We start from the raw sequence: 12,935 nt of genomic DNA on the forward strand, positions 1-12,935 counted from the left end.
TTTCAGATAAGGTGGTGAGGGCTGTGTCCCTCTTTTTTTCCTGCCCAACGTTGATGACTTCTCCTCGGGTGAATAGATGGCGGGACTACTCCATACTACTAACCGTAGGTAATGACTAGTTAGTTAGTTACTACATACTGTTAGACTTTAGTGCTCCATAGTCACTGCTCAATAAGTGTATCCGCAGCTTTTCTCTCGGCCGACTCAACCACGGCCATGACTCTACCAGCACTTTCGTTCATCTCGACTCTGAAGGGTACTACTACCTAGGTAGTCTGACAACCTACGGCATACTCTGCGAGGGTATGCAGTCTGTTAAGTAGAACTGGTGCATTACTATCTGGCTCGGCTATTTCTCAAGATGATCTACTCCGTAACTACCTAGTGAATACTTAACTACCTATTGTAACTACTACATAGTACATACCCGACTGCATACTCCAACTACGAATATGGAAGCGGTGTCAATCCTAAGCTGCAACGGTCATTGCTTAGTAACCCGGATATAAGTTCCCATTGGCCAAGTGACTTACCCTGGCAGATCCCGGGGAGGAAGGTGCAGCCTCCGGGCAACCAGTTCGGATATCGTGCCGACCTCGACCCCGTGACTGCCTCCTGCGGCCGCTTCTAGAATACTGGGAGGCTCGGAATGAGCTTTGTGGACCGTCACTCGGCAGCAAATAGTGCAATTGTTTGTCTCTCAGCTTGAATCTGATATGGAAGCCCGGCGACTGTGGCCACGGACCAGGCTCTGAGGAAAGATCATCCAGTCCCACTCACGGTTCTCCACCCAGTCTGTTCGGATGGATGACCGAAGTTATCAAAGCAAGGGTATGTGGGCAAAAAATTGCTTGATAAGGGAAATTCGGTATCACCTTCATCATTCCCTCCATCATTCCTGACTCGCATTACCCCGCTGATTGCTCGTGGTGTGTACGGAGTACGAACAGAATCTTTAGCGTCACGGTCTTGACTCCCATTATTTCACCGCCGAGATGACGGCAATCGAGGAGCAAGAGTCGACAGACCAGGCCGAAACTACCAAAACGATGAGCCCCGAACAGGACGTCGAGTATCTTTATTTAACATTCGAAACATCACTGCCATCACCGGCAGGGTTTGGCTCGCAACAGCAGCCTGGTCAGACAGCTCCGCCACCATGTCCCGACCTCAAGCAGTATACCTCGCCCTTCCTATGGCCGTCGTATCGAAAGACGCTCACGACTGCCATTGCTTGTTGTGTCACGGCCATGGCGGCCTATTCGGCGGGAGAGTATACACCTCCGTCTGCCGAGCTTACGGCCAAATGGAACATCAGTGATGTCGTCTATAATCTGGGAATTACCCTGTTCACCTTTGGGTTTGTCTTTTACGTGTTCTTCTGCTGGCTCCGCATCTAACTCGGATAGCTTTGCAATCGCCCCGATGGTGCTTGCCCCTTTCTCCGAGATCAATGGGAGGAGACCAATCTTCGTCACCAGCGGGCTTCTGTACATGGGTAAGCAAATGCTGATTTTGAATGGTATCAAGGATTCAAAGCTGACCTAATGTGTAAACAGTGTGTCTAATCGGTTGCGGTGTCACTGATTCATTCGACGGCATGCTTGTAGCTAGATTTTTCCTTGGTATCGGAGGATGTATGTGTTTCCTTCGACAACGCTGTAATTCGTCTTTTCTTTTTTTTTTTTTTGTCTTGCTGACTGATTCTTCTTGGTGCAGCCACCTTTTCCACCATGGTTGGTGGCATCATTAGTGATATCTATCACGCCCAGGATCGTAACGCACCCATGGCGGCCTTCTCAGGCGCCGTGCTCGTGGGTACTGGTCTGGGTCCAATTATCTCCGGTGCTATCGTGCAGCATACAAACTGGCGGTGGATCTACTACTCGCAAGCCATTGCCGCCGCTGTTTTCCTTCTGATCATCGTTTTTCTGCTGAAGGAGACTCGCGGGAGCGTCCTTCTAAGCAGGAAAGCACAGACATTGAACAAATGGTACCTCCAGCTCGAGGCGGCGGGCTATCACGGTGTGGTCTTCAACTCGGATGACCGACAAGAAAAGCAAGTTGTCCGACGGATCCGATGGAAGGTCAAGAGCGATGAGGAACGAGAGTCAGTCGCCAAGATGATTACAATCTCCTGCTATCGGCCGTTCCGTAAGTCGAGCCACCTGTCGCCCGTTCCTCTGTCCGTCCGGCTAACCACGACGAACGCTTCCTTTTAGATCTTCTCTTCACCGAGCCGGTTGTCTTCTTCTTCTCCTTGTGGGTCGCCTTCAGCTGGGCTGTTCTCTACCTGCAGTTCGGTTCCATCCCTCTGGTGTTTGAAACAAACCACGGATTCAATGTCGAACAAGCCGGTGCTGTCTTCACTGGTAAGAGATCATCTATTGGCAGCTAAGGGTCTCTGGGATAGTTATACTGACCATACAGCGATCTCTGTTGGTTCCATCATTATCACCTTCCTCGCCATCTACCAAGAAAAGTTTGCTCTTCGGATGGGCAAGATGTCCAGCGCTCCCGAAGGGCGTCTGCATTTCACCTGCATCGTATCCACTCTCATGCCCATCGGGATGTTCTGGTTTGGCTGGACCTCCTTTCCATCAATTCCCTGGATCGTCCCCACGATTGCAGTTTCCTGTGCCACCATGGGGATCTTTTCCATCTACCTCGCCACGTTCAACTATCTCGCAGACACGTACCATCGATACGCCAGTTCTGCCATTGCAGCACAGTCTTTCTGTAGGGATAACCCGATCTACTTTACTCTGGACACGATCACTGACGAGAGGTCAACTAAGGCCGAAACGTGCTGGGAGGCATTTTCCCTTTAGTAACTCGCTCCATGTTTACAAACCTGGGCTACCCTGCTGCGTCCAGTCTCCTGGGAGGAATTGTAAGCTCTTTTTCTTTTCCATTACTAACCACTTACTTACATGGAATAGGGAGTGCTGTTGACGCTTGTCCCCTGGGTTCTCATCTTTTACGGGCCACGGATCCGCGCAAGAAGCAAGTTTGCGAGCGTATGTCTGTCAAACCTGTGCTGAGAGACCGATTTACTAACAGTATATAGGAAATAATGAACACTTAGATTAGTTCTCCTTTGGTTCCTTGAGGAACCCTCCCCAAAAAGTTCTTCCAAAAAGTCCTTCCAACCCAGCAACGATCTTCGCCCATTTGCAGGCAACCTCGGCTTCCTCGAGAAGAGTCTCGCGGAGTTACAATTATATCCTCATTAGACTCAATATCTCTTCCCAGTGAACGCAGGTCTTTGATCCTGATCCTGGTCTATGTCTATGTCTACTATTGATTCAGTGTCGATATTATAATGAACATATATAATATATATTGTTGAGACTGAATCCTCCACTAGGAATGCATCTCTCTCAATTCAATGGTGGAGAGTCTCTTTTAGTGGCCACATAATAGCCTTTCTTAGGTAACTGCCACTACGCACCTTGGTAGTTAGTTACTCCAGTTAGAACTATACGGAGTAGACGGGAGGTAGTACTGTTACGCCGTACCTAGATACTATACTGTACAGATACAGCAAGGGTTCACCAGTACCACCTAGGTAGAGAGCTATTAACATATGGTTTGTTCTATACTTCTCTTACTGCTGTCTGTCAGTCACTTGCAGTCTACTAGTTATCATCTCTTCTATATACAGTCTCCTGGATATTCACTCCTACTACTATTAGTAACTGCTCAGGCACCTCCAGGCCTAGAAACATCCCACGCTAAACAGCCCACTAAATGACCTCACCAGAAGCCAATTGAAGGTTGTGGATGCTGGGCGGTGACAGATTGCGTGATTGTAAGCGTATATTGCTGGCGCGGAGAACCACCAAAACATGAGGATAAGAAGGGCCCCTCTCCCATCTCAGCCGTCTCTAGTCGTCTCTAGCTATTGCCTCTTCTCTTGTTATTCTACACTCGAACTCCCTTCCCAATACCCTCACAATGGCTCAGGAACGCGCTGCCCCGTAAGTCTTGCATGGAGAGAGGTAGTACTTACTTAGTTGGTATGCTGACAGATACTCGTTCCAGCCTCCGCCTCGGCTCGACCGCCCCGGACTTTGATTCTGAGACCTCGACCGGTCCCATCAACTTCCACACCTTCCTCGGTGACAAGTGGACTATCCTCTTCTCCCACCCGGATGACTTCACCCCCGTCTGCACCACCGAGCTGGGCGCTTTCGCCAAGCTGGAGCCCGAGTTCACTGCTCGCGGCGTCCAGCTGATCGGCCTCAGCGCCAACCACGTCGAATCCCACCACCGCTGGATCAAGGACATCGATGAAGTCACCGGCTCCAACCTCAAGTTCCCCATCATCTCCGACCCGGAGCGCAAGGTGGCTCATCTCTACGACATGATTGACTACCAGGACGCCACCAACATTGATGACAAGGGTATAACTCTCTCTCTCTCCTGAATCTGTCCCTCTATTTTTATGTTTCTTCTATCTTTATGTTTCTTGCTAACCTGTTCGTTCAGGAGCCGCTCTTACCATCCGCTCCGTCTTCATCATCGACCCCAAGAAGAAGATCCGTCTGATCATGACCTACCCTGCCTCCACTGGCCGCAACACCGCCGAGGTCCTCCGTGTCGTCGACGCCCTCCAGACCACCGACAACCACGGCGTTACCTGCCCTATCAACTGGCTGCCCGGTGACGATGTGATCATCCCTCCTCCCGTCTCTACCGAGGATGCCAAGAAGAAGTTTAGCGAGATCCGCGAGGTCAAGCCGTACGTGGTGCCTTATATATATATACATATATCCGAAGTATTCTATACTGACTATAAACCAGTTACCTGCGCTTCACCAACATCGCCCACAAGAAGTAAATGGAAAACAAAAGGAAATGTGATATGATGGACGGCCGGCTTTAAGCCTTTGATACCTTGATGACACAATTTAATCCAGCTAGCGATAGCATACATAAAAATAAAACACCACAATTCCACATATGCTACTAGAAGTCAAAACCGGACTTGGCTCGTCTGGATTGTCTGCAGAGATAGGAATAGGCAGGCATAGTAGGTAATTGTGCCTGGTCTACTAAATCCTAATAGTACTATTGTTTAAAGCTAGAACATCTAACACCTACCAAAATTCCCTTGACTTTGTAACTAGATAGATAGATAGATATATATATATATCTATATATTTACTTATTTATTAATTCATCATTCATTACTTGTTCTTCTATTCTCACCACAAAATCAACCCCACATTGTTAGTTATTTCTTAGCCGCTGTCGAAATTCCCAACCCAGGAACGGAACATCGGGCGACCTTCACTCGCTTCCCCCCCCCCCTCGACCTCGACTCCCTGCCAACACCGCTCTTCAAAGTCCAGTGCGGCTGGTCGATGTGTCTAGTTGGCTCAAATATATATATTTGTTTCTCTTCTTAAAGGCCTGCAAATGTCTGCTACTTGACTGGGCCGTTTTCTCTTCCAAGCCGCTGACCCCAAAGGCAGTCGGGCGACGCCTGATAAGTGAACTGACGATCACTAGAGTAACTATTTTATTCCCTGCTTGTCTTATCTGAAGGGTTTATGGCATGGCTGACTGAATAATAGTAGCTTATACACCCGAAAGCAAATCCATATCCTGATATATATATATATATATATATTTCTTTCTTTATTTATTGTCGTTTTCCTCCTCCCACGCCTCGATACCGCTCTTTCGGCTCGCCCCTGAACGCCGCCACACATTATTGCGAACGCAGGACTTTTGAATTCGGCAACCCCGTATAATAATTATAATAACAAGGATATTGGTGCTGTGATTGGGATGGTCGTCAGTGAGGATATATATATATATCTCTCTCTATATACACATATATATATATACGACAACTGTTGGCTGCAGAGCTACTGTGACCGATACGTGGAAGGATAAGACTGGATGCAGACTTTCCCCGTCAAGATGATGTCGAGAAGTCAATCCAGCCTGGGGTATATGGATTCGAGCAGGGAAGACCTGAGTCAACACGCAAACGCGGGTGTTTCGTCCACAAATCATCAACAATCTCACCACCAACAGCAGCAGCAGCAGCAGCAGCAGCAACAAGCGCAACAGGGTGCCGGGTCTGGCCCGATCAACCTCTCCGGGCTCGTCTGCAATGTGCGCCGAACAACCGGTCGTGAACCACACCCGCTGGTTGGAGCGACGACCACAATATTGGGCGACAAGCTATACGTCTTTGGCGGACGCGTGCTTTCACGCAGCCGCCCACAGCTGACGGCTGACCTGTACGAGTTGGACCTGATTCGGCGGCACTGGACGAAGGTCGAGGCGACGGGCGATATCCCGCCCCCGCGCTACTTCCACAGCGTCTGCTCTCTGGGCGACAATAAACTGGTTTGCTATGGCGGTATGTCGCCTGCACCCAGCTCCGCCAAGGAGCCCGTCAGCCAGGCGGCCGACGCTCAGCCAGAGGTGATCGTCATGTCCGACATCCATATATTTGATGTCCCCTCGCGCGTCTGGACCCGGGTCCCCGCGAACGACTCCCCGCAGGGCCGGTACGCCCACTGCGCCACCATCCTGCCGTCCAGCGCGTGCTTCACCTCGGCCAGCGCGCCCTTGTCTGCGATCCATCACAACCCTTCCTCGTCCAATCCGCATCAGGGCAACATCGGTGTCGATATAGACGGGTTTGGCGGAGCCGAGATGGTGGTCGTTGGTGGTCAGGATAGCTCCAACACTTACATCGAACAGGTTAGCGTCTTCAACCTTCGCAGCCTCGAGTGGACCAACACCAGCCCGCTCGGCCGCAGCTGCGGTGCTTACCGTAGCGTTGTAGCTCCTCTGGTTGGCATGGACGTGTCGGAGATCGGATCGGCCGCCAAGAGCCGCGATGCACAAGAGCCTATCGAGCAGTCGTCCGGTAACAACGGATGCCCGATGCTTATTTATTCCAACTACAACTTCCTGGATGTCAAACTCGAGCTTCAAGTGCGACTGCCCGACGGCCAGCTGATTGAAAAGCCGATGCAGAGCCAGGCCTCGCCCCCCGGTCTCCGATTTCCCAACGGCGGTATCATCAACGGACATTTCGTTGTCAGCGGTACCTACCTCACCTCCTCCAAGCAAGAGTACGCCCTGTGGGCACTCGACCTCAAAACCCTCACCTGGGGTCGCATCGATGCCGGTGGGTCTGTCTTTGGCCATGGCAGCTGGAACCGCGGAATCCTGTGGTCCCGACGCAACACTTTCGTGATCCTCGGCCACCGGAAGCGGAGCCTGGTCGAAGACTACAACCATCGCCGGATCAACTTTTCGCACGTCTGCATGGTCGAGCTGGAGGCGTTCGGCCTGTACAACAACCCGTGCCGGACCTCACCGACCTCGGCCTACATCTCTCACAGTTGTCCTGCAGTGCCGGCCTCGCTGCAGCAGAAGCTCTCGCAGCTGACCTCTGGCGGGCGGCCGTTCTCTGCCGCGTCCAACGAGCTGGGTAAATTGGCGCTGTCCTTGCACGAGATGGCCGATATGGAACTGCAAGCTGTCGGCGGAGAGCGGATTCCCGTGAATTCGCGCCTGTTGACCCGCCGATGGGGCCCCTATTTCATCCAGCTGCTGCGCGAATCATCCGACAGTGGCATGTCGGACGCGGCAACCCTGCGCGGTGCCATGGGTGCGTATCCCAGCCGCAACTCCAGCATCACCATCACCCCGTCCGTCGGCAACTCCAGCAACTACTCGGCAGCGACGACGCTGGTCAACAACCCGCTACCGCCCTCCAAATCCCTGCTCGCCAATCTCGAGATCCCCTCGGCGCACTCGCTGGCGCCCACCTCGCGCCTACGCGTGCTCTATCTCCCCCACACCTATCTGACCCTCCAAGTCCTCGTCTACTACTTCTATACCTCCTCCCTACCCCCCGCGGGTTCCTCCCTGTGCACCCCGCAGATTCTCTGTTCGCTTCTTCAGATCGCCCGCCCGTACCAGGTCGACGGACTCCTCGAAGCCACCGTCGAGCGACTTCACCAGGTCCTCGACGGCCGCAACGCCGCGGCGGTCTTCAACGCAGCCGCCATGGCTGCGGGCGGTGGCCGCGGTACAGGGTTCGTCAGCGGGCCCGGCGGCACTCTCGAAGCCCTCAACGGCGTGCACGCCGCGACGGGCCCCGCCACGCAGTCGAAACCCAACGCCACAGGCCACCAGAGCGTGCTGGCCTCGGACTCCTCCGACACGGAACACGGCGCGGCGGCCACCGCCAGCAGCGCCAGTACAGGCACCACCAACAACAGTAATGGCGGGAGACTGGCCTTTGGAGGAGCCAGTACAGCAGCAGGGTCGTCATCGCGCGGCGTCCCGCTCCGCATCCATACGGACTTCTCCTCCTCGTCGGATCACCACCGGCACCGTGGCCGCCTGCACCACCGGCACCGCAGCGATCGCGAACGTGAAGACTCGATCAGCAACGCCAGCACGGCCTCGGCGTCGACGAGCACGAGCTTCAGCCAGTCCGACTCGGAGTACGACACCAACACCAACACGTCGACGTCGCACTCGCGCCACCGCCGCCGCGACACCGACGCCGAGCTACGTCCCGTCCGGGAGATCTGGACCGGCGATCTCAGCAGCGTCATCGGCTTGCAGAAGCGTGGCCTGCGCGGCCTCATGGAGGGGCGTCGTCTCCGCGAGCGCAGCGCAAAGCCCCAGAGCACCAGCACCGTTTCGGCGGGCCTTTCGTCGGGGGGCACCCCTCATCTGCTGGAGACGCAGAATGTTTTTTGACTTTTTTTTTTTCCAGATAACGATACCATATCTTCTTTCTTCTTCCTTTCTTTCTCTCTTTCTTCTCTGTTTTTATTTCTTACAGCTACATAGTTGGTGTGTTTTCAGGCCTTCAATGGAATCAAGGAGTTCAAAAATAATGTGATCACTACTAAAGAATTTTTTTTCATTCCACTATCGACTGGCAATCACCCATGCTTCCCATAACACCCGCTGCTCGCGCCGAACATACGCACCGTTGTCGCCCAGCTCGTGCACCCCCAAGGCCCGCAGCTTAGCCACGGTGGCCGGCGAGAGCGTGCGCGGCGGGTTGTCCTGCCAGGGTAGGCGGAGGTAGTCATCAATGATGATCTCTTGCAGGTCTGTATCGTGGGTTGTGTCCCTATCTGCACTGGCAGTAGTAGTACTCGGGAGGAGGCTGGTATCAACCGGATCGGAGGAGGGGGCATCCAGATGCTTTGCGTAGTCGATCTCGCGCAGGTCTAGCCGTTCGAGCCGCTCCATCTCGTCGTGCAACACTAGGAGGATGTCGCTCCAGCGTCCACCTTCGCGCAGGTAAATATGACTCAGGCGAAGGTCCTGTAGCTGCCGGCGGTGGCGTCGCGCCATGCCGACGATCTCACCCGCGCCCAGCCGCCAGCCCTGCAGACTGAAGGCGCGGAGCCGTTTCCAGTGGGCCCCATGCAGCACCTGCTCGAGTTTGAGATCAAGCGGGGAGCGACCCGAGAAGCCGAGGTGGAGGTCTGTCAGACTCGTTGCGGCCAGGAAGAAGTGGCGGAAGGCAGCCGACAGACGGACAATGCTGGAGGTCATGTCGGCCGAGGAGTAGAAATTCACGTCGAGACTCGTTAATCGTTGCCCGAGCGCGGAGAGCGTCGTCGACGGGACCTGAAGCATCCGGGAACCAGTGTCCGGACTGATCTGGGGGCCGACAAACTTGACCGCACAGCAGTTCGACTCCAGCAAGGCGACGCCGAGGTTTGCGATCGCCCGCGAGCAAGCGGGTTCCCAGCTTAGATGCGCCACCGAATTCAGAGACCGTTCCTTGATCAGCCCCAGAAGTTGTTCGTCCGCCTGATCTTGCAGCCTCAGCAACTTGATCTGCCGGAGCGACGAGAATGCTTCCATCGCCCGACGCAGCAATATTAGGTCACAGCCGCCGTCGGTCACCAGCTGTTGGGTAAACAACCGATGAGTGTGGATCTGAGAGACCGAGGGACTATGAGTGCCGATCTGCGCGAGGATTGCGGTCCAGCCTAAAGTTTCCGTGGGATCAGGAAAGAAAAAGTCAGCCAACCACCTTCCCTTCTACCCTGAAAATGGTTTTTTTTTTCCCCGGAATACTGCACGGGGGGGCTGGTACCGCTGCCTTGATAGAAGGGTCGCACCATGTACGTGAAGTATTTGACATGACAAGCCCGGTCCATGCGCAAAAGGTCCTCCAGCCGCTGGAAACCTTCCTTGGAGAATCGCAAGACGAAGCGAGAGAACTTGCGCGGCGTGGCGATCCTCATGAATCGTTTGCACACGAGACGGAACCGGTCGAGATCGCACCGTTCGCCAGGGCGTTCCGATGTGGTGTTCGGCATGGGATTCTCCAACGGAGGCTCGATCCACGGTTGCTCTGCGCCTGTCAGGAAGGACAGGATATCGCTGAGCAGCTCATCCGCCAGGTCATCAATGTATCGCGGGTGGTCCATGATGGCTGCAACGTACAGCCTGCGCCAACAGTTCGGCTGCCGTGAATAGATGGCAAAACGGCATGAACTAGTAATAAGGCAATGCCAGAAGAAAACGATCGAGGTTCGGGGAAGATAATATAGTTTATGATGTGATCTGCCTCCGAGAGTAGCGGCGGAGCCAACAAGCAAGCATGAAGGGAACTAATGAACGAGCGCCATTAGGGAAAAGAAGAAAAAAAAGGGAAAAAAACTCAATCCCTCGACGCTTCCTGCCAAGTCGTTCGTCCGGGATGCTCTATCTCAAGCCAGAGCCCGGAGGGTGAGCGTGCATGTTTGAGCTGTCGAGCTGCCGACCCCAAGCCGCGATGTTGCGAGTTGGGGGATGATGAAGGTATTGATTGGAGAGACAGTTACCCTCCAGAATATCACATGATTGAAGGTGCATGCGGCCATCCCGTGTGAACCAGCCTGGTGGTGTGCAATGGGAAGATATCGTCGAGGTCGAGCAGCGAAAGGGGGGGGCGACAGGCCAGCAGGCGAGGACGAGTTGGATTTGTCCGACACGCGCTGCAGGCTCGGCGCGCAGGAGCACAACCCCGCTAAGCAGGCGAGACTGAGCGACATCGATTCGGTTGGCCGGTAGGGAATCAGGTTCTCTCCGCCCCAGTGTGTCATGACATATAAATTGCGCGGTGGTGGTTGGTGAATACTCGGCCGGAACTGGCGGTGGTGGTTAGTGCTGCAGGGGTTGTTTCAGTGCGTTAATGCAGAACTGAATCTGAATCACCAACAGCACACAGACTGATCCAACAAATCGTGGAAGGCCGATGTCCACACACGTTAAATGAGGCTGCATGATCGAGAAAGCGTCGCACGAGCAGCATATGTTTTTACGAAGAGACTCGGGCGGCGAACCAAGTATTTGCCCGATAACTACCAGGATAAACCCGTAGTGCTCTGGCTGCCCCAGTCACCGGAGATTTTGGACTATCTACAGGTCGGGAGCTGAGCCCATATGCGCACGGATTATGCGTGATTGAAAAGGGAGCGGTTGTTTGGACTAGAGCTTCATGGTATCGTTCTGTGTGTGTACTGTCTGGATTGCGTGGCTGACTGACCGAGGCATTTTTGTCGGATGAAAAATATGAATGACTGGTGACGAGGTGTCCGGGTTCCAATCCTCGCAAGTCAGGTTGACCGTGGTGGTGCTTGGGCCTGTTCCATTCGACGCCGCCTGATCTCCGTGCTGCTGATCTTGGTCTCGAAGCTGTCGGGTCTCGAGGCTGCGAGAGCTGCCGCTGTCCCCGAATTGAGCACGTCGACCTCGAAGATCTCAAGCTCTTGCCAACCCTGCTTAGCTCTTTCAGTATTGACCGCCTGGCCGCCGGCGCGAGTCTCTCTGGACACAACAAGTGCGCTGATTTGCTGGTCCGTGATTGTTGGACCATAGATGTCTGAGAACTGGACTAGCTTCAAGACGAGATCGGTCCGTAGCCGGAGTAGGACGTATTTGCCGTTGGGACCGGGCTCCAACACCTCTTGAACCCGCGGAGCGCTGTCCTGTGGGGGGGAGAAGTCGATGATACTCGTTAGAAACGAAGCAGTACGTCTGTACCGCTGATCCCAGCTCTCCAAGAATTCGATATACTTCTTCTTCGCCAGTAGCTCGTCCGCTGCCACCCCGACTGTGATCGATCGATCTCGGCCCGTATCTGTCTCTACTACCCGATCCAAAGCCAGTGCCGTGGCGGTGAGTAATAGTTTGTGTCCAATATGAAGATGGTCAAAGGTGCCTCCCACAGCGACAGAATAGTGTCGAGCCACTCCCTGTGGTCCTTCAGATGCCAGGAGAAGAGTGTTCGAAGAGGCCTCATCCGACTTGCCTCCGGGAACTCCGTACGTATGCACCGGAGACTGCAGACTACCAGTGAATGCGTTCAGGAGTTTCCGGCCGGATGCTGTATCCACGAAGAAGATGGAATTCCAGGAACGAGCGGATGTCGCCAGTGTTTGGAGACTGAGGATAGGTCCCAGCCGTTGAGCTCTGTCACCATCTGCACCCTCATCAACATCACCGACAAACACCACCCGAGCATCAATACCCCCCGGACCATCGAGCTCAATGCTCCTTGACGCACACACAGCAATGATGAGCTTGTAAACGTTGGTCAGCACGTGTTGAAGCGGCTGGAACACCCGGGCTCTGGGCTGACGGGAAGCTGGCTCCAGGCCGGAGATGGCTAACGCAATATCCAGCGTGGCAGTGCAACTGGTACCGTCCAGAGACTGCGACAGAGTCGAGAAAACCGATGCTAGAGCCTCCTCGTACGCGTCTCTCACCTCCTCCTCCACTATCGCTGGTGGAGAAGGCAGCAGGAGCAGAGCATACGGAGACGCCATTCTGGACCAGCAGCCTAGCCTGCACACTATCAACAGATAACCAATGAGGAGCAAGACACACGCTCGATAATGAGACACAGCTTAACCCACAGCAGG

General features: G+C 54.0%; 5 protein-coding genes across 5 annotated transcripts; 2 read left to right on the forward strand and 3 right to left on the reverse strand.

The window, feature by feature from the left end:
• Positions 1-873: 873 nt before the first annotated feature.
• ASPZODRAFT_134657 (hypothetical protein) lies at positions 874-3,386 on the forward strand. Its single transcript, XM_022723594.1, has 9 exons — positions 874-1,360; positions 1,410-1,498; positions 1,560-1,637; positions 1,720-2,154; positions 2,223-2,372; positions 2,431-2,739; positions 2,799-2,893; positions 2,943-3,020; positions 3,071-3,386. The coding sequence occupies exons 1-9, from the start codon at positions 996-998 to the stop codon at positions 3,086-3,088; spliced, it is 1,617 nt and encodes a 538-aa protein (XP_022579078.1). The 5' UTR covers positions 874-995; the 3' UTR covers positions 3,089-3,386.
• Positions 3,387-3,960: 574 nt separating this feature from the next.
• Positions 3,961-8,757, forward strand: ASPZODRAFT_153495 (hypothetical protein; the record flags this gene model as incomplete). Its single annotated transcript, XM_022725978.1, has 4 exons — positions 3,961-3,983; positions 4,048-4,409; positions 4,495-4,754; positions 6,055-8,757. 4 exons carry the CDS (start codon positions 3,961-3,963, stop codon positions 8,755-8,757), a joined length of 3,348 nt encoding a protein of 1,115 aa, XP_022579079.1.
• A 174-nt stretch (positions 8,758-8,931) lies between these two features.
• On the reverse strand, positions 8,932-10,457 carry ASPZODRAFT_71159 (hypothetical protein; the record flags this gene model as incomplete). Its single annotated transcript, XM_022729727.1, has 2 exons — positions 8,932-10,013; positions 10,070-10,457. 2 exons carry the CDS (start codon positions 10,455-10,457, stop codon positions 8,932-8,934), a joined length of 1,470 nt encoding a protein of 489 aa, XP_022579080.1.
• Positions 10,333-11,475, reverse strand: ASPZODRAFT_695078 (hypothetical protein). Its single transcript, XM_022729584.1, has 3 exons — positions 11,231-11,475; positions 10,474-11,159; positions 10,333-10,381 (listed from the first exon to the last, which is right to left on the reverse strand). Exons 1-2 carry the CDS (start codon positions 11,321-11,323, stop codon positions 10,740-10,742), a joined length of 513 nt encoding a protein of 170 aa, XP_022579081.1. The 5' UTR covers positions 11,324-11,475; the 3' UTR covers positions 10,333-10,381; positions 10,474-10,739.
• A 152-nt stretch (positions 11,476-11,627) lies between these two features.
• On the reverse strand, positions 11,628-12,839 carry ASPZODRAFT_144538 (hypothetical protein; the record flags this gene model as incomplete). The annotated part of the gene is made up of 1 exon (XM_022725015.1): positions 11,628-12,839. One exon carries the CDS (start codon positions 12,837-12,839, stop codon positions 11,628-11,630), a length of 1,212 nt encoding a protein of 403 aa, XP_022579082.1.
• Positions 12,840-12,935: the final 96 nt, after the last annotated feature.

Source organism: Penicilliopsis zonata, assembly GCF_001890105.1.
Source record: "Penicilliopsis zonata CBS 506.65 unplaced genomic scaffold ASPZOscaffold_13, whole genome shotgun sequence".
Taxonomy (NCBI): Eukaryota; Fungi; Ascomycota; class Eurotiomycetes; order Eurotiales; family Aspergillaceae; genus Penicilliopsis; species Penicilliopsis zonata.